At 43.3% G+C, this 26640-nt stretch overlaps 4 protein-coding genes across 6 annotated transcripts; 1 reads left to right on the forward strand and 3 right to left on the reverse strand.

Annotated features, from left to right (window-relative positions):
• Positions 1 to 1251: 1251 nt before the first annotated feature.
• On the reverse strand, positions 1252 to 5556 carry LOC131271767 (periodic tryptophan protein 2 homolog). 2 transcript variants are annotated; one of them, XM_058273296.1, is made up of 8 exons: positions 5424 to 5556; positions 5242 to 5354; positions 4621 to 5168; positions 3324 to 4575; positions 2428 to 2575; positions 1948 to 2347; positions 1658 to 1874; positions 1252 to 1575 (listed from the first exon to the last, which is right to left on the reverse strand). In XM_058273296.1, exons 1-8 carry the CDS (start codon positions 5439 to 5441, stop codon positions 1332 to 1334), a joined length of 2940 nt encoding a protein of 979 aa, XP_058129279.1. In that variant the 5' UTR covers positions 5442 to 5556; the 3' UTR covers positions 1252 to 1331. The 2 variants fall into 2 exon arrangements, with proteins under 2 accessions (XP_058129279.1, XP_058129278.1); XM_058273295.1 differs by having other exon boundaries at positions 3324 to 5168.
• Positions 5557 to 6674: 1118 nt separating this feature from the next.
• LOC131260192 (V-type proton ATPase 16 kDa proteolipid subunit c) lies at positions 6675 to 15393 on the reverse strand. Its single transcript, XM_058261868.1, has 3 exons — positions 15207 to 15393; positions 11238 to 11427; positions 6675 to 10508 (listed from the first exon to the last, which is right to left on the reverse strand). Exons 1-3 carry the CDS (start codon positions 15283 to 15285, stop codon positions 10304 to 10306), a joined length of 474 nt encoding a protein of 157 aa, XP_058117851.1. The 5' UTR covers positions 15286 to 15393; the 3' UTR covers positions 6675 to 10303.
• Positions 15394 to 17889: 2496 nt separating this feature from the next.
• LOC131261377 (heat shock protein 75 kDa, mitochondrial) lies at positions 17890 to 20328 on the reverse strand. 2 transcript variants are annotated; one of them, XM_058263398.1, is made up of 3 exons: positions 20130 to 20328; positions 18220 to 20044; positions 17890 to 18144 (listed from the first exon to the last, which is right to left on the reverse strand). In XM_058263398.1, exons 1-3 carry the CDS (start codon positions 20248 to 20250, stop codon positions 17970 to 17972), a joined length of 2121 nt encoding a protein of 706 aa, XP_058119381.1. In that variant the 5' UTR covers positions 20251 to 20328; the 3' UTR covers positions 17890 to 17969. The 2 variants fall into 2 exon arrangements, with proteins under 2 accessions (XP_058119381.1, XP_058119380.1); XM_058263397.1 differs by having other exon boundaries at positions 18220 to 20050.
• Positions 20329 to 20630: 302 nt separating this feature from the next.
• Positions 20631 to 22024, forward strand: LOC131272676 (NF-kappa-B-repressing factor-like). Its single transcript, XM_058274499.1, has 3 exons — positions 20631 to 21230; positions 21292 to 21674; positions 21746 to 22024. Exons 1-3 carry the CDS (start codon positions 20664 to 20666, stop codon positions 21954 to 21956), a joined length of 1161 nt encoding a protein of 386 aa, XP_058130482.1. The 5' UTR covers positions 20631 to 20663; the 3' UTR covers positions 21957 to 22024.
• The last annotated feature ends 4616 nt before the right edge of the window (positions 22025 to 26640 follow it).

A 26640-nucleotide genomic window follows, 5' to 3' on the forward strand; every position in this document is an offset into this window, starting at 1 on the left:
TTTGGCAAAAAAAATCGAGACCTAGATGATAAAACCGAAACGATTCATTAGCTGATGGCAAGAGGTTTCAAGGCAACAGAACACAAAAGAAAAATTATTATTCGAACACATTTCAACACCCAAACGAGTCGATGATAACGAGTTGATCTTGACTTCAACATCGATTATTTTGGCGATTGTTATCAGAAGATGAGAAAGGAAAGTACATTTAAAGCATTAGCAACTTTCATAAAACGCAGTTTGCATTAAGCGAAATTTACTACCGTTTAAAAAGGGCTTAACACACCCTCTCTTACATCGGATACACCAAATTAAAACAGGTGCACATTGAACATGGAATCGTTTTAAGCAAAACAAGAAAGGAAAAACTCAATAGAAAAAAAACAGAAAGGGAAAGGGAATTTAAGGTTGGAATAAACCAAGAGAAACATAACATGACACATGCACCAAACCCAAAAACGCAGCTGCGCTCTGACTCTGCCTCACGACGGCGTGCCATTTATCGCTGGTGCTGAATAAAACTGTAGTGTAAATAATTGTTTAATTAAATAACTAACCAAGAACAAAAAGACACTAGAGTCAGAGCTTCAGATAAGAGAAAAGATGCTGCAAAACATGCAAATGTGCTACTAAAATAACTGAATATAGCGTAAGGCAGTTGTAGATACAACTGAATTTGAAAACCCGATTAGCAGACGAAGGATGACGATGGTTAGAAGAGGCTTATTATTGTATTGCAGTTGCAGGTTTTGGTTCTGCATTTTTACATTATAATCAAAATTCTATTTCTTCCCTGTTTGGTCCAATTTTTTAACGACAGCTCTTTCGTTACTTTTATGAAATGATCATCGGCCGATACTGCATCCACTTCCCAGTGGCTTCGCACCACAAGCAACATCAATCAAATATCATTTCCAGATCGTTGAAATTCGTTATGGATGGCCAGGAGGATTTAATGTGAAACTCAAATAAAACTAACCGAGTAAAAGTGGAAGGATTGAAAATGCGAAAAAATGTTGAAGGTTAAAGAAGTGAGGGCAGAAGAGAAAAATCGAAACACCTAGTGCAGAAATATTAAAGCAAAAAACAAAACGATCGATTGCAGTGTGTCGGTTAGTTGTGTTAATTTGTTGTAAAGTTTGAAAGAAACGTTCTATAAAACTCTCTTACCAAATTCAAGGGAACAGCGACCACCATGATTAGTTTTCTTTCATTGCAATCGACGGTGATCGTTTCCAGTACAATGTTATTATTTTATTGTACGTAACGAAATTTTATCCTGGGAATATTTCCCATTCTCTTACCTACGTGTTTTATCCCCCTTCATCCTTCTAGTTGTCGTCCTCGATCTGATTAGCATCATCAGAATCACTTTCGCTTTCTGCAAGTTGCCTTCGACGTTCGTTAGTGTCGTTCATCAGCATCAGGTTCTGTTCGTCCTCGTCATCCGAGGGCGGTCCGTTATCATTCCCATTCTTTTCTTCATCGCTACCTTCATCGTATTTTTTTAATTGCTTTGTACTCGTACGGGAAAGATTTGACAACACTTTCAGCGTGTACTTGTTGAAATCGCATCTACGTAAATTAGAAAGAAAACAACATATGTTTTAAAATAAAATAAATTGTTGGATAGACGAACACAACTTTTAATACTCACATCTTGTTCAGCTGGTCATACTTTCGGTTAATGTTCTGATGCAGTGTTACGAGCGTCTGGGTATCGAGGAGATCGTCGACGTTTCCGAGTCGTGTCAAAAGCAGGTTGGACCAGCGCAGATAAAACTCAATGTGCCGGGTGCCACCGACGGTTTTCGCCACGAACTGCAGCGTACGAAGTGCGAACTGATCCGGTAGCGATTGGATAACCAACTCGACTGAAAGATCGAGACGAAAAAAAAGGAAAATGCAAAAGGCTTGGACTTGAGGAATGTCAACGGTTTCACTCACTGTCCTCGTAGGGCACATTCTCGAGCACCTCCTGTATGAGACTGGCCTCGTTGAGCTTCAGTGCCATCAGCAGCGCCCCGCCGTAGTTCTTCTCCTTCCGGAGCAGCTGGCGCGTTGCCTTCGGGGTTACCTCCGTCGACAGCTGGTACGGATCGAACACGATGCCTTTGTGCAGGGCGTACACCAGAAGACCCTCGGTCGAGACGGCGGCCCACGATTGACCCGAGGGTGAGAAGCGGACGGCATCCACCCTCACCTCCGGTTTCACGTTACGCGCCGCCATTTCGCCCTTTTGGACACCCGGCAACTTTATCGCCACATTCCCGCCCTCCAGCTCCTCGCGCTCTTCCACCAGTGCCATGTTGCCGAATTCTGTCAAATTGCGACGATTCATATATTCCTACGAAAAATAAAAGGAATGTGAGAAAAATGCAACCGTTTCTCGTCTAGCGTGTTCTCTTTTTGTCCGCCGTTACTTACATCCATTCCATCCAAGCTGCGGTTCTGTGTGATTTGGAACTTTTTCAGCAAGATCGCCTCCTTCACGTTGTAGATGCACACGTACTTCGATCTACCACCGGCTAGCAAACACTCGCCATCCGCCGAGTAACAGATCGATGTGAAAGCTCTAAAATTTTCCACCAGAAGAAGGGTACATCGTTAGTAAGATTCATGGTTTATGGAGAGTTTACTCGAACAATAAATTTAAAAATTCTAATTTTTATTAATTTCAAACAATTTTATAGTCTTTCTTTGATGCTGATGCTTCCTTAGGTGTGAATGGGGGTGAATTTTGCCTCAACCAGATTCAAATCTATCTAAAATTGAACTTTTACGAAAATGATCAATTCAAATAGCAAATGTTCCCCCACAAGTAACTAGATTGAAATTTAATGAACCAGATTGATTAATAAAATCAATAATCCCTAGCAAATTTCATTGCAAATTGGTTAGTTCTCCTGGACGCTTTGTTGGATGTTTCCTGAACACTTTGTGCTTCAAGTAGTTCGAAGCACGCTCAAAATAGAAAGCAGAAAAAAATCTACGACGTAAAATAAAAGTTGCATTTCAGATAACTCCTTCTTTCTTAGTTTTAGCGTAATATAAGCTATCCTTCTTCCACCAGACGCACAAAACAACCAAAACACAATCCAGAGCTCACTCCGTTGGACTCTACGTGGAAACAGAAGGAAACATTTGGTAGAGTTTTTCGGGCCACTTTAATTTTAAAGTTGACTATGGGACAGTTTTGATACTAATGGCTAACCAAATGTAAATTTCTTCCCAACTGAAGCTTAGAAAACCTTAGAAAATGCACAGTGCAGCCCGTGTAACCGGGTAAGTAAGCTAGTAAACACACAAAAGGTATTTCTTACCTTGCGAGCAGGTTCTTTTTGGCCGTGTTAAGATCGATCTGCGAAACGCTTCCCTCCATATCATTCCGCCCTTCGATCGATGCCACCTGGTTGGCCGATTTAGCGTGAAACACCATAATGGTTCCATTCAGTGTTGAAACGGCGACTTCCTCACCGTCCGGCTTGAACGCGACGCACAGCGCATCCGACGCAACCGATACCGCCTCCTGCGAGCTCGACACCTCCAGACAGTCCCAGATGCGTATCGTTTGATCCCACGACCCTGATACCAACGCCGACGACGAAGCGACCGGGGCGAACGCCAGCGACACTACAGGCGCCTCGTGACCGCTCAGAACCTCCAGCAGCCGGCCGAGCTTCATCGACCAGAGGTAGATCTCGAACACGTCCTGACCGCCGGCGGCCACCAGCTCGCCCGAGTAATCGATCGCAACCGACCCGAACTGGGCCGGTTCGAGCGAGGTGAACGTGCGGAAGTTTCGATACCGCACGACGTCGTACGCCCGAACCGTGCCATCGAGCGAGGCGCTCACGAGGAACTTTTTGTTCCGGCTGAACTCGACCGCCATCACCGGTGACGTGTGCTCGCTGAACGTCACGATACAGAAGCCGTTCGCAATGTTCCACAGCTTTACCTTACCGTCCTGCCCGCCGGTCACCAGCTGATGGCCATCGGGCGCGTACGACACGCAGCACATGCCCTGTGCGTGTTCCTGCTGCTTCATGATGTATTGTTCGCTCTGCCACTCCCAAACGAGCAGCTGGCCCAGCTGAGACACACCGAGGGCCAGCCAGTCGCCGGTATTGTTGAAACTCACCGAGCAGATGCTCGCCTCGGAGATACTCAGCGAGTGGATCATGTTCACATCCGGCAGCTCGTACAGAAAGAACGATCCGGTGGAGAAGGCCACGACGAGCATACGCATCTGCTGATGGTACGTCGCTGCCGTGACTGTCGCATTCCGGTTCTCCTTGCGTACATCGTCCGCGAGGAAGTGACGTGCGAGACGCTTGTAGTAGAACGGGTGCCGTTTTTGCTGCACGATCAACTTTCCCTGCTTATCCCGCTCTTCCGCTTCACAGTCCACCAGTCGTTCCATTTCATGCTCCGTGCCGCCACTTCTTTCGTAGTCTTTTTCGATGCCAAAATTCTCTTCCTCATCCTCCTCCTCACTGCCTTCGGAGGACGTGCGTTTTTTCTTTTCGGGCACCGGCTCGTCGTGGGCTACAACTCCTTCCCATTCCTCACCACCTTCGGTAGGCGTGCGTTTTTTCCTTTCCAATTCCTCACGCGTACAGTCCAGGCCACTGAGAGTCATTCCACACTCCCACAGAATCAACTGACCGTCTTTGCTGATCGTGTTAACGTCGAGCGTTTTCGCCTCGAAAAAACACCCAACGATCGGCTCGCGGTGTCCACCGAGCACAAACGGACGAAACGTCTGCAGCCAGGTGACGTTCTGCAAGCGCACCGTGTTGTCCCGCGAGCCGATGGCAAGCACGCGCGAATCGGGTGCCCAATCTAGGAACACCGTCTCGTCGTTGCTCACTTCGAACGCCCGGTGCACAACGAATGAACCGTACGAACCGGATGCTTCGCCGGGAGCCAGGAACACCAGTACCACCGATTCCACGCACGCCGCCAGATACTGACCGTTCGGGCTGAAGCGCAACCACTTGACTTCGCCGCGGAATTTGTACCGGTGGATGGTCGTCTGCGAGATCATGCTGATCATTTGCGCCTCACCGATCTCGTTCACCACCACGAGGAGACATCCGTTCGGCGAAAGCTCGATCGCGGTGTAGTTATATTGGCTTTCGATGCTCAACGTGTTGGACTTGTTGCTACACAGAAGGGAAAATAAGAAAACATTTACACCATCGTTGCAACACTCATTCGGTTGTCATTATTTCTCACTTTTTCAAATCGAATATCGTAATCCGATTCCCAACGGGACTTATCACCGAGTAGCCATCCGGGGTGAATAACAGATTTCCCTTTCGGTACACCGCCCCGAGCAGGTTGCTAAACTACAATTCGAAACATGGATAGGAATTAAACCAAAGTTCGTACACTGCTCCGCCGGGGATAACACTTACCTTGTAGGCGAACTTCATGGCGTATAACTTTACCCCTTTGAGACGGTCGAACTGAATCTAACAACACATTTACGTAGCTATTTTCCCGGCTATGATATTGCGCCCCGAACATTCATAAACATGCTTGATCCGCGTGGAAACCAATGCGGCGAACATTTTGACAGTTCTCATTGTTGTGACAGCAGACGCACGTGTGTTTATGGTTTTTTTTCTTGGTGTCGTCTGGCTTGGGTGATGGTCACAGCTTCACTAGAGCTCAGCGCCGAGATTTGATGATCTGTTTTATACTTGCCATAATTCGTCTTTTAGATTTCTTACGTCATATACAGGGATTTTCAGATGATATCATAACAGCAGCAGCATTGTTTCTAGTTGTAGCACATGATGTTCCAACTGATAACTTCGATAAAAGCAAAAAAGTTGAAAAAGGCCGTTCCGTATCAGAACGCCTTATTTATAGTGGCCGTCCTTATCCCTATTCCTAATCTTAATAATCCTACTCCTACCTATACTAATGCTAACACTAAAACATAACCGTATCATAATTTACACCTACCTTATCTATGCCATAATTAATTATTCAAACCTACCTTACCTAGCTATCTAACTTTAGGCGCTACAACCGGATTCAACCGAGTTCAACTGGGTTAAACCGTAATCAACCGGATTCAACTGGAACTCAACCCGATTCAAACCGAATTCAACCGGGTTCAAACCGGATTCAACTGGATTCAACCGGATTCAACCGGATTTAAACCGGATTCAACCGGACCTGATGCAGTTGGAATAGCATGTGCTGCAGTTAGAAATAATGCTGCTGCTGTTATGATATCATCTGAAAATCTCTGTAACTTCATCAAGTAACTTCACTACACAATAATAGTTCAATTCTTACTTCATTCTTACTTACTTTACTATTCCGCAATGTTAAATGTGAAACTTATACACTACCATTTCGTAGATAAGTGCACCTTTTTAACTAATAAAATTGAATTCGTGATAAATATGTTTTGGTATTTAGTCCAGGTCCAAAACGCTATGCTTACTAAGTCTGAGTTTGGGCATGGTTTTTCAGCCATAAAATGATAAATTAGTTTCTTTCACAATTCATTTCGCACACTCATTGAAAAATAAGTCAAAAAGAATCAGATCCATTTCTTCTGTTTTCCCTTTTTATTTTTTCACATTTTTTCATTGATTTATTACTTCTCCCTGTTCGTCTCTCTCTCTCTCCCCTTGCTCTTCCATGATGTTCGCGTTTGTCATTTTGTTTTCGGTAGATTTTCTTTTGGTTATTCCCTTCCCTTTCATATTTCTAGAAGTGTTGTTTTTTTTTGTTGTTTCGTACCTCTGAAAGGGTCGGGTAGATTTAATGCTGATGTTTTGTTTGTTTCTCTCTCTCTCTCTACTCTCCTTCTTACTTTCAGAACTTGTGTCTAACGGTTTGTTGCTCCTTTTTAAACTTATCAGTTAAAAGTAATTTAATGGTATCGGTAAGGTAGTAGGTATTTGCGTGTGTTTTTGTGTGTAGATAGATTACGCACTAGTAGCAGAATCTTTTCTCTCCGTTGTCGTTTTGTTTCCTGCTTAAAGCTTCCACTTTCACAACAAAAAACGCGGATTTTTTTTCTCGAAACAGTACCAATCTAAATACACGTTTCCGTTTCGTGCTTTTACAAACCCCTTTTCGGGGATTCGACATCCCTTTCTACTGTGGTACGCGAATATGATGGTAGTTCGCTGTCGTCGCCAAACGGGATGCGGTTTTCTTTTCGCTGGCATATTCGTTTAACTACTAACCATTAACTAATTTCCAGCGTCCAGGTGGTCGGGGTGTGCGACGACAAGACCGAGATGGGAAAATGGCAAACGCAGCCAAAGAGAGATACTAGTGCCGGAATGATCTTTTCTCGAAAGGATGCGGGGTGGTGTTGTTGTTTGCGCGTTGGATGGGACCAATGCAAGGGAAAATTAAATCCTCCGTGATCCACTTCCGTTCGTCACAGCATCTAGACGCCCGGAAGAGACCACATACCCAAACAGGAGCGAGCTCCCAAGAGTGGAGGATTCAATTTTGCCATTACTTATGCTACGTCCGCTCTTTCTCACCGCTCCCCCCCTTACCTAGGACCAATATCCTCCATAAAACTAGCGATTGCTTCCCTCTCGCTTTCTCCGCGCCTGCCCTCCTCCTACCCTCTTTGCGTATGGGTGGAAAAAAAGTGGGTGGATGTTGGATGATAACAAGGAGCGGCACAAAGCACGGATAGTCTGATCTTTGAATGTTTTGTTTTGTATCGTTTTGTATCGGTGTGTGTGTCTCTCTTTCTTCCTCTCTCTCTCTCTCTCAATCTATCTTCAATTTCCGGCCTTCTAGATGATCTTCGCTACTGGTCCGGGATGGTCACTTTCTGTTTATGTACAATTTACAATTGCTTGATCTTCTTCTTTGTGACCCAAGAAAGTGACTACGGTTAGCTTTTGCCTCCCTGTTAAGGAAGGGAAACAATCCGTGTGTCCTTTCTGCCAAGATATAACCCTCTGTCTGCCTTTCTGCAAAACTCCGTATGATAACGAGCGATGGTAATTTGTTATCATACATTGTAATTGCTTGTGTGTGTGTTTTGTGTCTTCTCTCTCCTCTTGGTTTTCCTTATTTTCCGAGACATTGCTGATTTTCTGCAAATGGCCCACAGCCAGACTCCACCATCTGACGGAAATCTGACGGGTGTCGGCAAAGGTTTGTGGTGAAAAAAAAATGCTCGTTCAACCCAGTCTAGTTAAGTCTAGCTTTTCCTTCTGCCATACAGTGTGTACAGGCGCCCCGGAAGAGAAATGTAATACCAGAACAACAGGCTGTTAGTTGCTCTACATCTTCACACACTGGGGCGCCCTAGAACCGAATGTTTGATGTTAAATCGGTTTTTATCTTCCTTTCTTTTATATTCTGCTGTTTTGTTGTTCATCTCTCCCTTAAATTAATTATAGTTGTTTATCGTCTCTCGGTGTTTCTTGTTGGTTTTTCTACTTCCACTCTCCCCACGATGATGATAATGATCGATAATATTACATTAATGTGTAACGAACGCATGTGATTGTTATGTGTTGGTTGTGTGATTGATTTTCCCTTCCGTTGTCTATAGGTTCCTCTAAAGTTGGGCAAGGATAGGTTGGTTGGTTGTTTAGTCCTTTAGCCTTCTAGATAGTCCTCCCTTCTATTTTTCCCTTTACGTTATGTATTTTGTTTTTCTGAGCGGTACAGCTCGCTGTTGAAAGCTCAATAATAGTTTTCTTTTCGTTTTCCGCGTTTTTCGTTGTCTCCGATGCCTGATTGGTCGCCCCCGCGCCCAGAACGTGTCAGCAAAAGACCTTCTTCTAATACTTCCTTCGACATATTTTGCCGCTCGATTGGATATGGGCAAAAGAGGTTGAAACGGAAACTTGTATCAAGGGATACCGGAACAAAAACATTAAACGCGCCTTGTTATTTACCAGCACAAGGAGGTTTTTTATTCTTGATGATCGGTTTTGGTGGTGAGTTTTGTGTCTCCCAAGATTGCATATGTGTGTACCTTTTGCTCTTTTTTCTCCTGCTTTTGTGTGCTATTTTCATTCATGTGTTTTCATCTACCGTCTGTGCAAATGACGTACGTCGTCGCTGTGTGATGATGGATTCGCGTGATGGAAGCTTTTATCACAGACTCCAAAAAGACATTCCCTTTTCGCTTGGTTTAACCCAACACCGGAAACACTACGCTTCACCATACACACTCAAACACACACTACCGTAACCACCAGTGCCCAAAGAGGCACGCTGGCAATGAGATAGGAAGCAGTAACTAACAATAAAAACCGATACTTTCTTCAAACGAGACTGATGGGAATTGAAGATATCTATCCCAACGCAGTTCTCCAGTGCAGAAAAACTACCACACGACTGTGCATTCCACTAGAATCTATATGAGAAGGAAAACCCTTGCTCTCCTCTTTTCAATACTAACGGAATGTCCTGCGATTGTTTGCGGTTTTCACTTACTAGTTCTAGATTTTCTCTCTACGGGTGTGTATGTGTGCATTAAGGGTGTTTGTGGGTGCGTGTGTTCGGGGGGGTGTGTTGGTGTGGAAAATTTACATGTACATAAATTAAGTTTACAATTAAATACACGTTATTTTACATAAATACAAATAGTCTTTTGCTGAACTTCCGGAATTTCAGGAGGGGGGGAAGGGGATTATGCTAACTTTATCCCATTTTGACAACCAACGGACAAAACCGGGCAACAACAAACTCGTGGTCGACGACTCGTGATGGTGTATAACGAGACAAAGATGTATATTATTGGACCTTGCTGCCTGAGGGACCCACAAAAATCCCTCCACCGCTTTGTTCCACATGTTACGATGTTGTTGTTTTGTTTTTCTGCCTTTTTGTTTACCCTAAGGATGTAAGTTATGTTCAAGATCTCTTCTCTTACGCCCAGAAGCACTAGCCGCCGTGTGATGATGTTGTTTCTCGTGTGTGTGTGCGTCAAAATTGCTGCCACACACGCGCGTAGTGTCTGAGTTTATATCTGCAACGTCTTCAACGTCGGGGTTGTTGATCCGATGTTGCGAAGCCCCATTTTCCAGCTGGTATACAACACGACGTGTGCTCCGGAATGTTTACTGCCTATTCCGGTTTTTCGGTGGTTGATGAAGGTTACATTCCAAGACTTGATGCAATAATTCCGCTGTTCTTTGCAGTACGTTGTTTTACTCTCTCTCTTTCCCTCTCTAATTACGTTAGCCGGTCTTTTGATGTTACTAGAGGCCGCAAAATCCAGCGACACCCGCCGGGTGGCACCAGCGTCGGGGGGGCGGAAAGCATCGACGATGCTTGCTTATTTCGTGTACAGGTAGATGGCGACGATCAGACCGTACAGACCCAACACTTCGGCGAAAATGAGGATCAGAATCATACCGACGAACAGTCGGGGCTGCTGGGCGGTACCACGGACACCGGCGTCACCGACGATACCGATGGCGAAACCAGCTGCCAAGCCCGAGAAACCGACGGCCAGACCAGCACCGAGATGGATGAAGCCCCTGCAAAACACACAGAGAGAGAGAAGCGTGTTAAAACATATGTTGTTTGACAAAATTGAATTATAAAAGCTTGGGAAAAAAAATCTTTACACATATTTCAACAGTTGTAATTGTAATATTTTATGTATCACAAATAATATGTTAATTTAGCATGTTTTTCGATCTGTTGAAGATCTACAAAATGTTCATTTTCTTTTCCTGAACAAATTTTAAATGAAAGTTTCGACAACTCAAAAGGCATATAAACTAGGAACAAATTTCTGGCCTCTCCCACAAAAAAAAACCAGAGTCAGTCAATAATGCGCACACTCATATCGCCCACGAGATACCGGGGAGCGCATTTTCTTTCCGTAGCGATTTTGCATGCTCTCATTTCAGCCGCTGCTTCCTTTTACTTGTTCTCCCTCAAACAACCGAAAAGGACATTTCTGGAAGCAAGCGCGTCAAAGTATCTTCTCTTCCCAATGGACAACACTAATCACCCACACAAATCCAGCAGCAGCAAGCAGGTGGGGCCCCCAGAAGTGGCAAGCATGACCCCCCCTACACATTGGTTATATTTGGATGCTCTTGAAAATATGCTTTCAACCCATTCTATTGCAAATTTGGGGCAGAAACGAATTTAGATAGGACCGTGATGTTGCGCAACAACAGACCTACAGGAGTCCTCCCTATGAATCATTATTGAACGATACGAGATACGAATGATATTTACAACGTAATACTTACTTGTACAGCGGGTACTTCAGCGGCTCATCCAGGGAACCGGCGATGAGGACAGCGACGACCAGACCGTAGATGGCAATGATACCCGCCATGACAACGGGAATGATGGACTTCATGATCAGCTCAGGACGCATCACCGACATGGCGGCAATACCGGTACCGGACTTTGCCGTTCCATAGGCAGCACCGAGAGCTGTGGATAAGATCAAATGGAGTAATAAGTATAAGTAAAACTAGTGATTTACAAGTCAGGATTGTAAGAAAGTATTGTTTTCGCAACTGAAGAGCAGCAGAAATCTTCGTGGGCTGACGTGGTGAAAGACAAATCAGACAGGGAGCTGTGACAGGGAGCATATATGGGCCAACGAACTAGTGATAAGAGAATCGCCAGAGGATGTTGTGTTTGAGAGGAAAGCAACAAACATATGTTAACAGCTTGCAATACTGTACCGTATGTAAATGCAATGGGGTTCCTCGTTTTCATTAGAACACAACCATTTGTTTTACAAGATTTTTCTCCTCATTAATAGTTTCATAATGAATTGTTTGTACGGGTCGCTTGAAAGGTAGTTTAAATTTGGAAGAATTACGATTTCGTCAGTTATAAATGTAACTAAAATCCCTCTGAATTTAACGATCAACTATTTCGCAACCTGCTAAAATAGCGTCTCGACTCATAGATAACACGATGTGTTTCTCCCTCGGGGTGTGATGTCTCTGGTACATCCAAATATCTCTGGAGTAATAAAAAGTACAAGTATTTTAAAATTAAAAAAAATGAAAGTGAAAACTTGTTGCTGCTATTATTTGTGACTCCTGTGGCGTTGAAAGAGATAATGGTTCAAACTCGTCCAAATGAAAATACCCATGTCATTTAAAAATGACGTTGTCGACGTTTAAAAGGAGTTTATATATCTCTAGCCTATCAGGAGGAATTGAGTTGATATGACAGCGAATGAAATGGCGTTACAAAATCGAACAACTTGAGATAACTATTCCATGACTACCTGACTTCCAGATCGATCATACATCGTCGAGTGCCCGGAGCCAGGGCGGGAGGGGGATCACATGACGAAATTTGCTTCGCCGCTTCAAAATACTTTGATTTCCAGCGCACAATACAATCGTCGCGGAAAGTCGCGGGCTCGCGACTGTGACGTTCGCTAGGTGGTTCTGTGGTGTGGGTTGCACACGGATCACGTGAGGATCGCCGTAGTAGAAGTGCAATGCCAATAGGGCGCCTCTGTACTATACACTGCTCCCCCAGGTGAGACCGAAAACAATCGTTCCTCGCGAATGGTTCTCCTGGTGTAAATGACTATCACGAATGCAAAGGTTTTCATGGTGGTTCGCGAACTATCGGCAAATGCTTGATGGGTTTGCTGGTGCTGGTGTGCACGCGACTTCTATTGCGTTGTCATTGATGATACAGGTGGTATAATTGGGGTTCGTTCGTTCGGTTCCGTTCGCGGTTCGTTCACATGATCATCAATGGCAGCAAATCGACGGCGAACGCGACGAAGTTCGTCGTATCGCGGTCATATGACTTCCGAGCGAGAACACGGCCGTCAATTGTGGCGTGGAAACGTTGAGAGAACAGATAAGAAATGGAGTATTGTGCATGTTTGCGTTCGCTTGCTGGAAGATGAAATACACATACCAGCAGGCCATGTTTCTGAATCATGTAAGTGTGGCTCCAAAAGGCTGCTGAATCATAGTTTGAAGCAACCAAGCAGCGGGGCAAATATGTTTCGCTTTTTTAGAGCACAAAATATGGAAGAATGTTTTAAAACATGGTAAAAACACAGTTGGTATTGCGATACAACGAAACAAGGGTGTTGCATTTCAAAAAATACTTCTGCGCGTTTCTGCTCATCATGCTTGACGTTTCATCAGACCGATCATTCTCATGTGACAGCAGGTAATTGTGATTCGCGGAACAACCCTTGGCGACACCTCGTCGAAACAGTAAGAAATGGTATTTATCTGCTAATGGGATGATTTGGGTTACTCACGCTTCTTCAATTCTTCGGGATTACCCGAAAAGAATGAGGGTAAAATTCCAACATAAATACAAACACCTTACTACAGCATCGCAAAAGACAATCGAACCCTATGACGTCACATGACCTACTGCCGGACAACCGTCTCGCCGGCCAACCTTTATTCCTTCCAAAATCGGAAAATAGACCAGAAAGATTTTCGCTTATGCTTATTATACGTGCAAAGAAAGATATGCTGTCCATATCAAAGATTAACATCGATAGAGTTACTACATTACGAAGTGAGGCACATCATTTCATTGAGAGAAAAATCGATAACCATCGTCCTACACAAATTGTCTGATTCTGGGATCCTCTCTCAGCATTAGCAAAACCTTAATAGTAAAGCAAATTATTTTGTACAAAATCCTAACTAAAACATTTAACACTAAACGTTTAGTGCTATCGCATTGTGTGGGGGTAGAGAAAAGATGTGCTCATGTGGCTCCAGTGATGGATCATGTGACAGAAAATTACACTTAATGGTGCTATTTTTCCATCGACCGCATAAATGTCGGTGCAAATATTGAAAGTAAAGCCTTAAATGATCGGTGAAAGGGATTGCGACGAATAAATGTCCCGGTCACACATGTTAAAAGCTACCACGGGAGCCTCATCTGTGGCAGACATTTCTTGGGTCATGTGGTCATCAAATTCCAAGCACGTCGCGTGATAAGTGTTCACAATGAAGTTATGTTTGCTCTACTACGATAAGACGTAACATTTAAACACTTTTGATCCTTTTGTAGTACTGTTTTCTCTTCAAAAAGCATGCAAAGTTTACATTATTAATGAAACTTTTTCAAGGAAGCATAAGGATCGCCAACATCCATGCTGAGCATGCTCGTATGCGTGTGTGTGAATGAGGGGTTTTTAAGCAGCTTTCCTTCTCTCGCAGGCTACATCGCAGTAGTCCTTGGCACCAAAATCAATAATAATCAAGCATCAAATCTCCAGCAGCAGAAGCAAAAGCGCACCTTCGATATAAAAAAAAAAGAATAGTGTTTTCCGCATCGCTCTCGCTCGCTTATGTCGTCCTGCCTTATATTTTTTGCCATTTTACTTGCCACACTTGCAATTCGGAATCTCTAGAAACTCTCTGCCTCTCTTCCTTCTGCTATCTTTTGCGACTCCCGGTAGAAGTGGTTGCTCCTTTTCCATACGCACTTGCTTCAAGTGCATTTTCCTTCCTACGCACGTTGACAAGCCATTGTAATCGTTGCAACCTTTCCGCCTTGCTAAGTGCTGTTTTCGGTCACAATGCAAGAAATTCATCATCATTAGCGATGCGAAACCTCCGTCTGCAAACGCAAAACACCGAGTTTTCCTACTGCGGGTGGAACAAGGTAGACAATGGTGGTTAGGATTTTATCACAATATGTTGAATCCATCCAGATTAGTTTCGGGCAGAAATTTTATCCTCCATTTCGAAGTGGGGTTTTCCAGTGATGCTGACGAAATATTAGGATGCTTGGTCGCTGCATTCGCATTATTCGCCAAAGAAACTTCTTCAGATCCGCGCCTTAACATGAGATTCGCGTAAATTGAGAAAAAAACCGAAAAGCGAAAAGTGGTCACGAGGGCACTTGCGCGCTGATACACATACACACAGGCGAAACGCACCAACCACACACACACACACATACACACACTAAACCACGGGGACACGAAGAGGTGCTCACATGACGATGATGGTGTTCCGAACGGCAGAAAATGACGGCGAACAAGGAGATTACGCATTTTCAGCAAAAATACGCCATGGGGGCAATCATTTTACGGCGAATTCCGAGAAATTCCGTTACGATGGTGTGGAAAAACGGCTTCTTTTCGAACCCTTTTCGCAGATGTGCGTGTGTGTCGGGGAGGAAATCTTAGCAGGGCTGTATAGGGCCTGGCAGCACCGTGTGTTGGGGAGGACAACTTTTCTTACCGCTGAAAATGATAGCAGCCGCAGCGCCCATCACTCCGAAGAAGGGCGAGTACACGGGATTCTCTTCCGGCAGTGCCATTTTTGATGTGTGGTGTTTTTTTGGGGGGCGGTCAAGCTTTCTCCGAACGATAACTGTTCCAACGGCAGAAGAGGAGACGGTCTTGGACACACGACTGACTCGACACACTCACGGTACAAAACTGATGTGCGGATTGGTCAGCGTTCGAAAAATATGTATCGTCTAGCAGGCTGTCAGTCCCTCTCGCTCTAGACGTATCGTTTTCCCGTTCACTCGCACGGGGATTTTGAACCGGTTATACCGGTTAATATAACCGCAAGCTGAATTCAAACGCATGCTATTTTTTATAAGCGACTTTCTTTTCAAGAAACCGCACAGTGTGAATAAGGACGGCGCATTTTTGAAACAAACATTCGCTACATACAAATTGAACACATGAAAATGAGCTTTTTCTTCTTTACGAAAAACCTTTTAAATGAACAGATAATTAATAAATGGCAATAAGTGACACTTCAGTGCATTTTTTTAAAGCAAGAGCATACTTTTATGACCCATCGTTGTGAATAGTGAATTTCTAAACAATCATACCCGACCCAACTTTTTTGCATATTTTCGATTCAGCATCATTTGCCTGGTCAGAGCATTGAGATGTATGAAATATGGTGTATTATATTCAATAACTGGCTCATATTCATACTCCACATAAACTCGCTCTATATCAGCTATTTTTTCCTTCACAGATACAATGTAGTAATGTGATGTACAAACCACCTTTCATTAGCATGTTTCACGGAGATATCGGTGAAGATCGCTGCTCACATGTTGCGGAACTTTCGTCAGTTCAGAATATAATGCCCGGTGACCACCACCTCCCTTCCCATTTCTCAATCCACAATGGAGGCCGTCCAGCGTACCCCTTCTTTCCATCACTCCCACGTTTTGACCACTATCAAGAGATAGATTCGACCGGCGACCAAGTCATCCCCACCTCATGGTCGGAAAGATTACGTTTGGAGCCCGAAACGGAAGCTCCCACCGCTCGTAGCGTTCCAGCTGTCCATGTGACGGCCGGTAGATTCCCCCCAAAGTGTGATGCGATTACGTAGAACACTTTTGCTGTTGACTTTGGCGTCATATGACCCGTGCAGCGCTTTTGGTGCATGATTAGATACAGCTATCGTTTTATTTTTTTCTTCTGTTTGTGAAGACAATTAAAGCCTTTATTGTTTTGGTTGTGATATTTTAAAGAACCTTTATCACATTGATTGCCAACAATCTACTACAGTTTCACTCATGAAAACGTTTTCAGAAAACTTGATAAGTTGATTTATTAATATAGACCCTTTTTTATGTGCTTCTTACCCTACTTTAAGATGGATTCCGTCTGTAAATGATAAATACACCCATTAGATAAGAAAGTTAATACAAACTAGCGCCACAATCACCATGTGATCCGTTGGAGGGCGTTCCCGGCCCAGCATGCCGTTTGAAAGATATATGGATTAGCATCTACAGTTGGCTACGTTACGTTACGGATCTGCAGATAGCAAAAAGATAACAGCAATATGTAACCACTGCATGTGATGCATTGTTCTGCGGGAAAAGTTTATCGGTAAAAAGAAAAAGTACATTCATTTGAATGCCTAAGAATTGCATAAAATATAACTCCAATTACAGTAAAGTCTACAATGAAACAAAATATCAGAAAGCAATAATCGAATCTCATCATAAACGCAAATTAATCGAAAAATGATAAATGAGTAAAATTTGAAATGGTATCAAATAAAACAAGAAGCGGAAAATATTCCGCAAATCATTTGTGAGTGGAAAGTACGTTGGTCAAGGCTTTTGAAAACAAAATTATCATTATCAAAACCCTCGACGTATACTCGAGGGAAGATATTCGAGGCAATGATGAGCTCTTATCAGCAGTCACACGCGTTGCCGTTCTACTTCCACACACATTAGCATTCACGAGGAGCGACAGAGTTCATATAAAAAATGTTTTTATTTTTCATTTTCTTCACGCTATGTGTAACTCCGGCCATCGACATCGTGAATCAATGCTCAGATCAATTGATCTCGATGTAAAATCCTTAATTGTTATTTATCGTTTCCAAAAATATGCTTTTATCAGATTACATTTAGATGAATTACTAATGCAAAAGTTGACCCAATTATGAAGATTTTTGTGAAACGACATAGCCTTGTCCAGAAGCGTAGAAAAAGAACTCACATGTGCATGCACATGAATGATGTTGAAGCTTGTGAAGTGAAATGACAAGGTTGCATACTTTTACGATCAATTTTAAAGACGACTTTGGATCCCAAAATATTGAATTCCGAGGGAAAATGTTAAACCAACACAAAATTCAGCTTTTCCTTATGAGCAACACTGTATACTGTAATTCTAATCTTATCTGCCTAAACTAAGCCAGAGTTTTACCCACAGAGTTGACTTATGTTTAAATTCCAACCATTATCGCATATCAATGTTTTGGCGTAACTGATCACGATTTTAGGCCCAAACAGAATGCTGCAAATTTTTTGCGAACCCATCTTTCTTACACCGATATATGTAAATGGATCTTTTTCTCAATAAATTCCACTGCATCTCCCACCGACGTCTGTTCAGCGTTAAACATTCCTAATTTATTTATCCGATATCGCCTAGCTTAGAAGTAGAAAGGAAAATAAGAAACAAACCAAACAACAGTCCGGCATACCGCCCCATGCGTGCCTTTTTAGTGCTTGTCAAGTACCTTCTGGAGCAAATCGTTCATGCTGGTCAACAGCATCCGCGGGTCGTCGACTAAACCGGCCCCGACCATGGCGTTGGAGAAGAGTTGATTTGCCAGCAGTTCTGCTAGCTCCGGATCGCTGGTCGTCAGTTTGTGTAGCTTTTTGATAATTGGATGTCTGGAAAAGGTACATGAAATGTTTATATTAAATGTTGGTAATATTTAAACGTACCGGCGGCTGGTGGAAACTTACTTAGGATTGATTTCAAACTGAGGTTGTAGAAGTGCGTAGCGATTCTCTTCGCTCATGTTATGGCTTTGCGTTTTGATGAAGTGCCGTGCGGCGGCCATCTCCTCGACCGTTACTACGCACGGGTGCGAATCGAGCTTGCCGGTTGTCTTGACGTTCGACACCTTGCCGGCGAGCCTCTGCTTAATCCAGGGCAGCAATTCGTCGATCTGAGTCTTCAGCAGCGAACCCTCGAGCAGTCCATCCTGGTCGGCGGTGGAGGTCGCATCCGAACGACGCATTTCCTTCTCGACCGAGATGAGATTCTTCCCGAGGAACATGCCGAGCTGCATCAGAACCAGCTCATCGTACGCCTCGTAGCAGAAAAGCACCTCGATGCCGCGCTTCTTGAGTGACTCGTAGTACGGGGATGCTTCGGCGAGGGTTCGGTTCGGTGCGGCTAAGTAGTAGATGTCCTTTTGTCCTTCCGCCTGGCCCTGGCAGTACTCGGGTAACGAAACGGTCCGGTTTGGCTCGCGACTCGTCTCGAACCGTAGCAATTTGGCGATCTCCTCCTTTTCCTGCTGCTCCTGGCTGGTCACGATACCCTCCTTGAGGAACAGTCCATAGTCCCGGTAGAACTTGTCGTAGCTTTCCGGTTCCTTCTGGGAACGATCGTGCAAAAAGCGCAGCGTACGATTCGTCAGCGCAATACGCAGCTTGCGGATGAGCGAACTGTTCTGCAGCAATTCACGACTCAGATTAAGCGGAATGTCCTCCGAATCGACGACACCCTTGAGAAAACGAAGCCACTTGGGCAGCAGGTTTTCCGTCTTCGACTGGATCAGTACCTTGCGCGTGTAGAGTGCCACACCACCGTCCGCGTCCCGTGACATCTCGAACAGTCCCGGTTTACCCTCGGGGAAGTAAAGCAACGCGCGGATACTCAACGGTACGTCGGTTTTGTAGTGCAGCGTAAAACGTGGTGTGTCGAACGTGTTGCCTACGAACCGGTAGAATTCGTTGTGCTGCTCGGGAGTGACCTGCTTCGGTTCCATCAGCCAGATCGGTTGTATCTGATTCGCCTGCTTGCCGTTCAGGAAGATGGGACTACCGACGAAGTTGCTGTACCGCCGGATTACCTCCCGGATTCGATCCTCATCCGCGAACTCCCGGCAGTCCGCCTTCAGGTGAATCACAATCTTCGTCCCTATGGCCACTCCTTCCGCTTCCTGAATTTCGAACGTACCGGACCCATCGGATGACCACTTCAACCCGGGGGAACCGGTGCGAGCCGAGCGCGTGTACACATCAACCCGGTCGGCCACCATAAACGCGGAGTAGAATCCGACACCGAACTGGCCGATGATGTTCTGCACGTTCTCCTGCGATCCACGACCGCTTTCCTTGAGCTGCTCGATGAAGTGCTTCGAGCCGGAGCGCGCGATCGTTCCCAGGTTGGCGATCAGTTCCTCCCTTGTCATACCGATACCCGTGTCCTGGAGTGTCAGCTGTCGATCCTGCTTGTTGGTGCCGATGTGTATCTCTAGCGCCCGGTCGCACTCGGCATACTCGCTGGCCCCTTCCGGTGACGATTGCACGAGAAAGCGGAACTTTTCCAGCGCATCGCTAGCGTTCGAAACAAGCTCGCGGACAAACACTTCCTTGTCGGAGTACAGGGACCGTGCAACGATGTCTAGTAGCATGCGCGTTTCCGCCTGGAACTCGTGCTTATCACTCGATCCGACACCCTTTTCTCCGTCACGGATGATCGAGTGGTAGCCCTCCTCGGCCACCTTCGTGCTAAGCGACCGATTTACCGATGTGTTCCATCGCGGATGACCGACGCCTAGACCTTAAAAAATATTCATAATCAACCACAACTATTCCGCGACCCTGTTGCATAACTTTCCAGGACATTCGGGAATGCTTACCGGGCGGTGTGCTTATCGTCCGATGCGAAAGATGGCCGGTAGCAGGAAGTAAGCACCGGGCTAGGGTAACCGATGGGCGCATTAACTTCTGCACCCGAAAGAACCCGTTTACAATGCTCATTTTGTTCCACACACAGACGGTAAACAATAGTTAACCAGAGATTGCAGATTAGCCTGCACGCGGATTTGTAAAAAAACACCACACCGCCCTTCGAAGAAAGATTGACTTTGCGGGAGAGAATATTTTGACATTCTAACAACAAATTGTTTACCTTTGAGTATACATTAAAAGCAACTTAAATCAATATTTTATGTTCAGACAATGAATCCTTTTAGTTTTTTAAGCTTAAATGAGGTTTTTGTATAATTTTCATACCATTTTCAGTACTTTTATGACGGCGGTCATCCACGCGACCTGACTTTCATTACAAGAACATTTTGTCACTTTCTGAACTGTCAACCGGCCTACCCAGGATATTGTTTTCCAAACATAAACAAAATACACGTGCATGCGGTGCATTGCCCGGCAAGGAAATGGCTAAAGTACAGAAAAACTTTGTAAAAATAAAGAAAATTAAGCCTAAACAAACTAAAAGTGTTTTGAAGAAGAAAGAGAAGCCAAAAGTGGTTAGCGAAAAGCAAGCAGCAGCAACAGCGGCATCGAAGAAGAAGGAAAATGGAACCGACCGTATAAATACCCCCCGTTTGCCGATTGTGTTTATTTCCCCGAAAACGGAGGACACTGACGAGGAGGATGATTCGGAAGTGGAGGAGACAACACCGGAGCAGACAGGGCCTAAGCTGCCCGTTGTCGAGCCGATCCCGACGGACGTTCCCGATCCGCAGTTGTCCCAGCGATTGCAAAACCTGATCCGACCGCTGATCGCCTACGTTTATAACGAGGATCAGATGACACTGAAGCTTAGTTTCGAAGAGGCCGGCATGCTGCTGGAGCCGGACTACAACGAACAGACGAAAGTGTTTCGCTTTCTCGTCAACACGAAGGAGATTTGCCAAGCAGTCGGCGAGAAAGCGGAAGCCCATTCGGAGGCGCGCGACAAGCTCGTACAGATTATTCGCTACTACTGCTACACCGTGAAGGTAGGCAAATACTCTTGTTCTGTTTGTTTGGTTTTCGTTAAATTTATACAATGTTTTACAGCGCGTCAAAGATTTTCACACACGGAGGAAGATTTTCCATGCACGACCACCGAATCCACCGAAGAACCAGCGTGGCCCGGAGGCTATCCAGGAGGAAAACATCGGCTTCAAGATGTTGCAAAAGCAGGGCTGGAGCGGTGGAGCACTCGGTGCCAACGAGGATGGTATCATCGAACCGATCGCGGCCAAGCAGCGCAAGGGCAAATCGGGACTGGGCACGGAAAACGCCACCAAGGACGCACCGAACGGCGACCGGTCGGAGAAGGTTAAGATCCCGCTCGAAGCGTTCTACATGATGATGAAACAGTACGCCGGGGTGAACGCACTGTACGATCTGGTTTTCAGCACACAGTTCACCAAGCACCAGGTGGTCAAGTTGAAAGCGTAAGTGTACTTGATACACAAGCCGACCCAAAACGATCACTAACGATTACACTTTCCTTTCTCTCTCGCAGCTATGCCGAATCGTTGAAACTGGTTCCGCGGATGGTTGGCCAAAAGAAGAGGCTGGTCGTAAGCAGGCCGCTCACTATCAAACAGATCAAGGAGGGTGTCATGAAGGGACATTCCGACCTGTGTGCGAAGTACGTCGTTATACCGCCTGCTGCTGGTATCCCTGAGGAGGACAAGGTCGTAATAATCAAACCTAAAAAGGAGAAAACATGAATTTGTACCAAGTAGGCTAGTCTTACGAAAATACAGAAATGAAATTCAAACTTTTCTATTTACAATCATCAAAAGAAGGAGAAAAACCACTTGACTTATTCATCACGATTACATTTACTGTCTCATATCGGTAATATATTTTCAATAATTTCATATCGTTTAAACATACTGATACAATGTGTTATCTTGTTCGTTCTGTCGGTCATTACGATTCGGGTCTTTTAATGATTTCTTTTTTCTCCTGTTTATACTCTAATAAGCATCTTGTTCCGTTTACTTCTTCCCTTTCCTATGCATCGCGTGTGTATGTGTTTTTGTTAATTGTAGGATTCTTTCGGTTTTCCCTGCTAGTAGTCCAGTCCTCGGTTGGTGGCAGCCAGTTTCCCCTCAGGCGTGTTCTGCACAGCCGGTCTGCTTGTGTTGCGTTTAGTGTTGTTTGTTTGTGTGTATGTTTCCATTGTTTGCGCAATTGTTTCATCGGCGTGTATCGTCATACGTTCAGTTTGTTTTAGTTTGTTGTATATTGCATTTCTGAAATTCATACTTTCCTTCTACTTCTATGCATTGTTCCTTGTTCAATTCAATTGTGTTTGATATTCTTATAACGTTTCTACCAAAATATGTATACCTCCTTTACGCTGCAGGATTAAGTTGATTTTTTTTATAATGCTTTCTTGATAGTACATTCATACCGATAACCGTTCTAATTAGCTGTAAGACTCGTACGTGCCTGTTTTTGGCTTAGTTATAAGGGTTTCATTAATTTTTAAATTGTTCGTTTTCAATACTCCCGTTTTGTGATATAAATTGTTTCTTTTGTTTTATTATCGCCTCAAAAAGTAACCACTGTAATGGGTGAAATGATGGAAAGGTGACTCTAAGGAAGTCTTTCAAACAAAATGAGACAGAAGCGATTTTCCCTAATGGAGGTTAACACGATTCCAAAGCTCGTTAAAGGGTTGCCGAAGGGAAAATAAAGATCCATCTAAAGCTGATCTATAGAAGGTTAGGAAGAGAGAAACTGCACAAAGTCCGAGTCATGGGGATTTTTTTTAGATATTATTTTGGATTCTTTGAGGCTAGAGTTTTTCTGTTTTATTTTGGAAATTGGTTAAAACACCTAGATTATTCGACCATCGTATAATACGTGGTCATGTATCCCTTGCGAAGTACGTCATTTTTCCAAATTTTATACAAATGCGTGTCTAAAAATCTGATACAGTAACAAAATGAACGATAAAAACAAATTACGAAAAACTGTAGAGTTAATAAAAATGAGCTGTTCATTTTTTAAATTAAATTTTCCGTTTCTGTTATTCGTATTCCGCAATTTGATTCCTCTGCTGCTCTGCACTTTCGGTACTATTGTAGATTTGTGGATTCTTTTCGCTCAAACAAGGGGGCCGGCTGTAACTCCTGTTTCTTATTGAATTTCGGTTTCGATTTGCTTGCTGTCCTTATATTTTTCTTCAAAACATTTCGACAATCGGATTTTGCGCCTACGCTTTCCCGTTGTCCGGAGCGTTTTTTCTAAACATTAATGAGGTAGTTTTATTTTTGTTTCTTGTTTACCATTTCAAAACTATTTCGATCGGTTTTTATGTTACGTTTGTTTGTTTTCATATTTTTTCATTTCGCTCATTCAGTGTTACATCTCCCTAAACCACCAACCTTGAGACTCAAATTTGTTGTAGGTGCACTTTCTGGTTTCTTTCTGGTTTTTTGTTTCTGAAAAATATTCTCTACTCTTCAATCGGAATCGATTTCCTTGTCCTTTCTACTTGTATCAGTTGTTGATTCTGTTTTCATAGTCCTGCCTGAATATATAATGCTGTGAATTATGTGTGTTAAGTTGCTTTCGACTGTTTTTATTTGTTGCTGTTTTTTTGTTACCATTATCAATCATTAAATCTACCCTAAACCTGAACTGTGTGATGTTTAGTACCTTTTCTTTTGAATTTTTTTTTCATCTTTTTAGGTTCACCATTGTCCTGCTGGTGTTTGTGTATATCCTGAAGGTTCGTAATTAACTTTCCTGGTCCGTTTTATTTCCAACGCCTCTCATCCCTTCCTTTCTCGTGTATGTTTGTTCATCGATAAATAATACCGTAACGATACAGCTTTAAAACCTTACCGAACAAAACTAGTTTTTCTATCGGAAAAAGCATGTTTTTAGAAATTATGAAACTTCAAAAAATGAAAAAAAAAAACATTAAAAGCGATACTGAGCAGTACGAGATGCCGATGCGAGTATTACAATCTTATGAAACACACTTGACTACGTAAGACTAAACTCTGCTTGCTTAACGCTGTTGCCTACTCTGTTACCTACTCTGTTACCTACGCTGTTACCTTCTTCTCTTCATTTGTCATGATGATGATTTCGCGGGTTCGTTTTCAGCTCCCCTCCAAATCCTACTAATTACAGTAGTACGACTCACATTACTTTCCCTAGCAATTCTCTGACGTTTGAAGCTTTTTTTCCTTTCCTTACCAGAATAACATCTACTACACACTTTAATGTACTCCAGCTAATAGTTAAATCCATGTGATTTGTTTGAAAAGATCGCACAAAGGCAGGTGGATTGAACTATTGGTCGGTTAATACGTTGCCATGTTCTTATGCTTTCCTCCCGTAGAGACAGCCACGCTTTCTATCTATGTACAATTTCATCTAAACCATTGCCAACACTAACATCCAATGCATTTTCCTGTGCCGTGCTTTCTGCTGGTATCCAACCAAGCGACGCTTATGAAGTTATAGAATAAGCTACTTGCTAAACTTCTTTCCTTGCATATCTCTTCTCCCACTTTCTCTGTGAGGTAAAGGTTTTGTTTTCATCTCCTTCTCCTCAACCACAATCGGAAGCTGAACCAACTTCACACAATTGGGTTCTGTGCAATCGTTTCCAGCTATCCTTTTCTTCCTTGTTCTAGCTCTCTACAAGAATACATACTGAATCCAACTAATTATTCCTAGTTCACCAACCGACACGGTAACCGTGCGGTTGTGATATATCTTTGGCCTGTCTACAATCGGTTATCCTTCCTAGCCTTCTAGTCCGTTTGAATCCTTTGCCTTCGTCCGTTTGAATGTCTCTTCGCGTATTCTCTTTCATGTTTTGTGTCTTCTGCCAACTTACGTCAATAATCATACGTCTTCACGAGCTTTAATCCTCAATGATTTCTGCCATCACCCTCGCCATATTTTTTCTTCCCCACGCAGGCACGTTTCAATCCAGCTTTGACCGTAGCCTTTTTTTGTTGTTGTCCGTATCTCCTCGCCATTTATTTAGCTAAATCTTCTTCTTTACTTATCGTTTCATCCTTCAATGCGACTGCTCCACCAGCGTTTTTCTTACACTCCATCATTCTATCGCTTTCACCATCATTGATCATCCTATGAGCTTAGCCCGTTTTCCTTCCATTTGAATTAAGCAACATGCGAATTCTGATGTTTGGAAACCGTTTCGTATTCATTTTGCCCTCGCTTTTACGCGAATCTCGATCTGACTTCATTTTCGTTTATCATCTCTGTATTCCATCTTTTTGTTATTGACTATCCTTCTCTACAAACTTATAGGTAAGATACAACGGCAAAGGAATGCATATTTGGTAGCGAGAAAATATGAGACTGTAAAACATTAGACTCAGGAAAATTGTTACGAATTAGTTTATCGGATAAACATTAAATCGACCCCTGAGGTTTTGTTTTACTTTCATTCCTATAAAAAAGAAAACGCAACACCTATCCTCTGTGCAAAACAGAGAGCGATTTTAGATAAAGTGTTTTTGTTTCTACACGTCTCATCTTTGCTTCACTCAAAGGCCATTTCTTTAGCCCAAAATTGTTCGCTCATCATTGTGTTCCGATTTAAACTACGGTTGACAATGTCTCTTCCCACATCTATAAACTAGCTCACCGATATTATTATGCTTACACTTAGTATCACCTACACGGACTTTATACACTATGCTGCTGATCATTTCATTGAACTGCCCCTTCCCTCATTACTATTCCCATGCAACCTATTCCCGTATTGGCAAAGTTGGCACACATGCACACAAACATACACATACAGCCTTTTTTAAAATTGCAGATTGAAATTTAGTTAATGCCACCAAGAGCCGTCAATGAACATTCAGATACATTTGCCAGCCTGAGATACATCAATGTCAGGTGAGATTTAAACTTGTTTGCCTTCTGAAGCGGTAGGAGTGAACTAAATCTGAAAAAAAAAACAATAAATTGGACAATGAAAGAAAACTTATAAATAATTGTAAATTCGACATAAAACATAGTTTAAACAATATAAACTGAGAACAATGAACATACCTTGATGAAACAAACTCTGGAAAACAAAGATAAATTCAAAACCATATAATGGCATGAATAAAATATTATAATACATTTCCTAAGGATAAAAATATTACCTATTAAATAGACAAGAAAATGTAATAACAATCACGTACCTTAACGTAAAATCAGTTATAAACCAGACAGACCACAAAAGAAAAGTGAATCAAACCAAAACGCATAATGGACGAAAAAGATAAAAAACACCAAACAGACGAAATGCAGCCGAATGTAAATGCAATGATACGAAGAAATGAAAAAATACAAAAAACGGGTTTTTCATTTTTCAAAGGATTGGTTTTCTTTTCTTCCGAATAAAAAAAAAAG

This window comes from Anopheles coustani, chromosome 3 (assembly GCF_943734705.1).
Source record: "Anopheles coustani chromosome 3, idAnoCousDA_361_x.2, whole genome shotgun sequence".
Lineage (NCBI taxonomy): Eukaryota > Metazoa > Arthropoda > Insecta > Diptera > Culicidae > Anopheles > Anopheles coustani.

Coding starts and splice junctions, on each gene's coding strand:
- LOC131272676 (XM_058274499.1), top strand. CDS start 20,664: ATGGCTAAAGTACAGAAAAACTTTGTAAAAATAAAGAAAATTAAGCCT. Junction 21,231..21,291: donor ACTACTGCTACACCGTGAAG/GTAGGCAAATAC, acceptor AATGTTTTACAG/CGCGTCAAAGATTTTCACAC. Junction 21,675..21,745: donor CAGGTGGTCAAGTTGAAAGC/GTAAGTGTACTT, acceptor TCTCTCTCGCAG/CTATGCCGAATCGTTGAAAC.
- LOC131261377 (XM_058263397.1), bottom strand. CDS start 20,250: ATGAGCATTGTAAACGGGTTCTTTCGGGTGCAGAAGTTAATGCGCCCA. Junction 20,051..20,129: donor GACGATAAGCACACCGCCCG/GTAAGCATTCCC, acceptor ATATTTTTTAAG/GTCTAGGCGTCGGTCATCCG. Junction 18,145..18,219: donor CAGTTTGAAATCAATCCTAA/GTAAGTTTCCAC, acceptor TACCTTTTCCAG/ACATCCAATTATCAAAAAGC.
- LOC131260192 (XM_058261868.1), bottom strand. CDS start 15,285: ATGGCACTGCCGGAAGAGAATCCCGTGTACTCGCCCTTCTTCGGAGTG. Junction 11,428..15,206: donor GGCTGCTATCATTTTCAGCG/GTAAGAAAAGTT, acceptor TCTTATCCACAG/CTCTCGGTGCTGCCTATGGA. Junction 10,509..11,237: donor CTGAAGTACCCGCTGTACAA/GTAAGTATTACG, acceptor TGTGTTTTGCAG/GGGCTTCATCCATCTCGGTG.
- LOC131271767 (XM_058273295.1), bottom strand. Junction 2,576..3,323: donor AAAAAGAACCTGCTCGCAAG/GTAAGAAATACC, acceptor GGAAAATTTTAG/AGCTTTCACATCGATCTGTT. Junction 1,875..1,947: donor GAATGTGCCCTACGAGGACA/GTGAGTGAAACC, acceptor TCGATCTTTCAG/TCGAGTTGGTTATCCAATCG.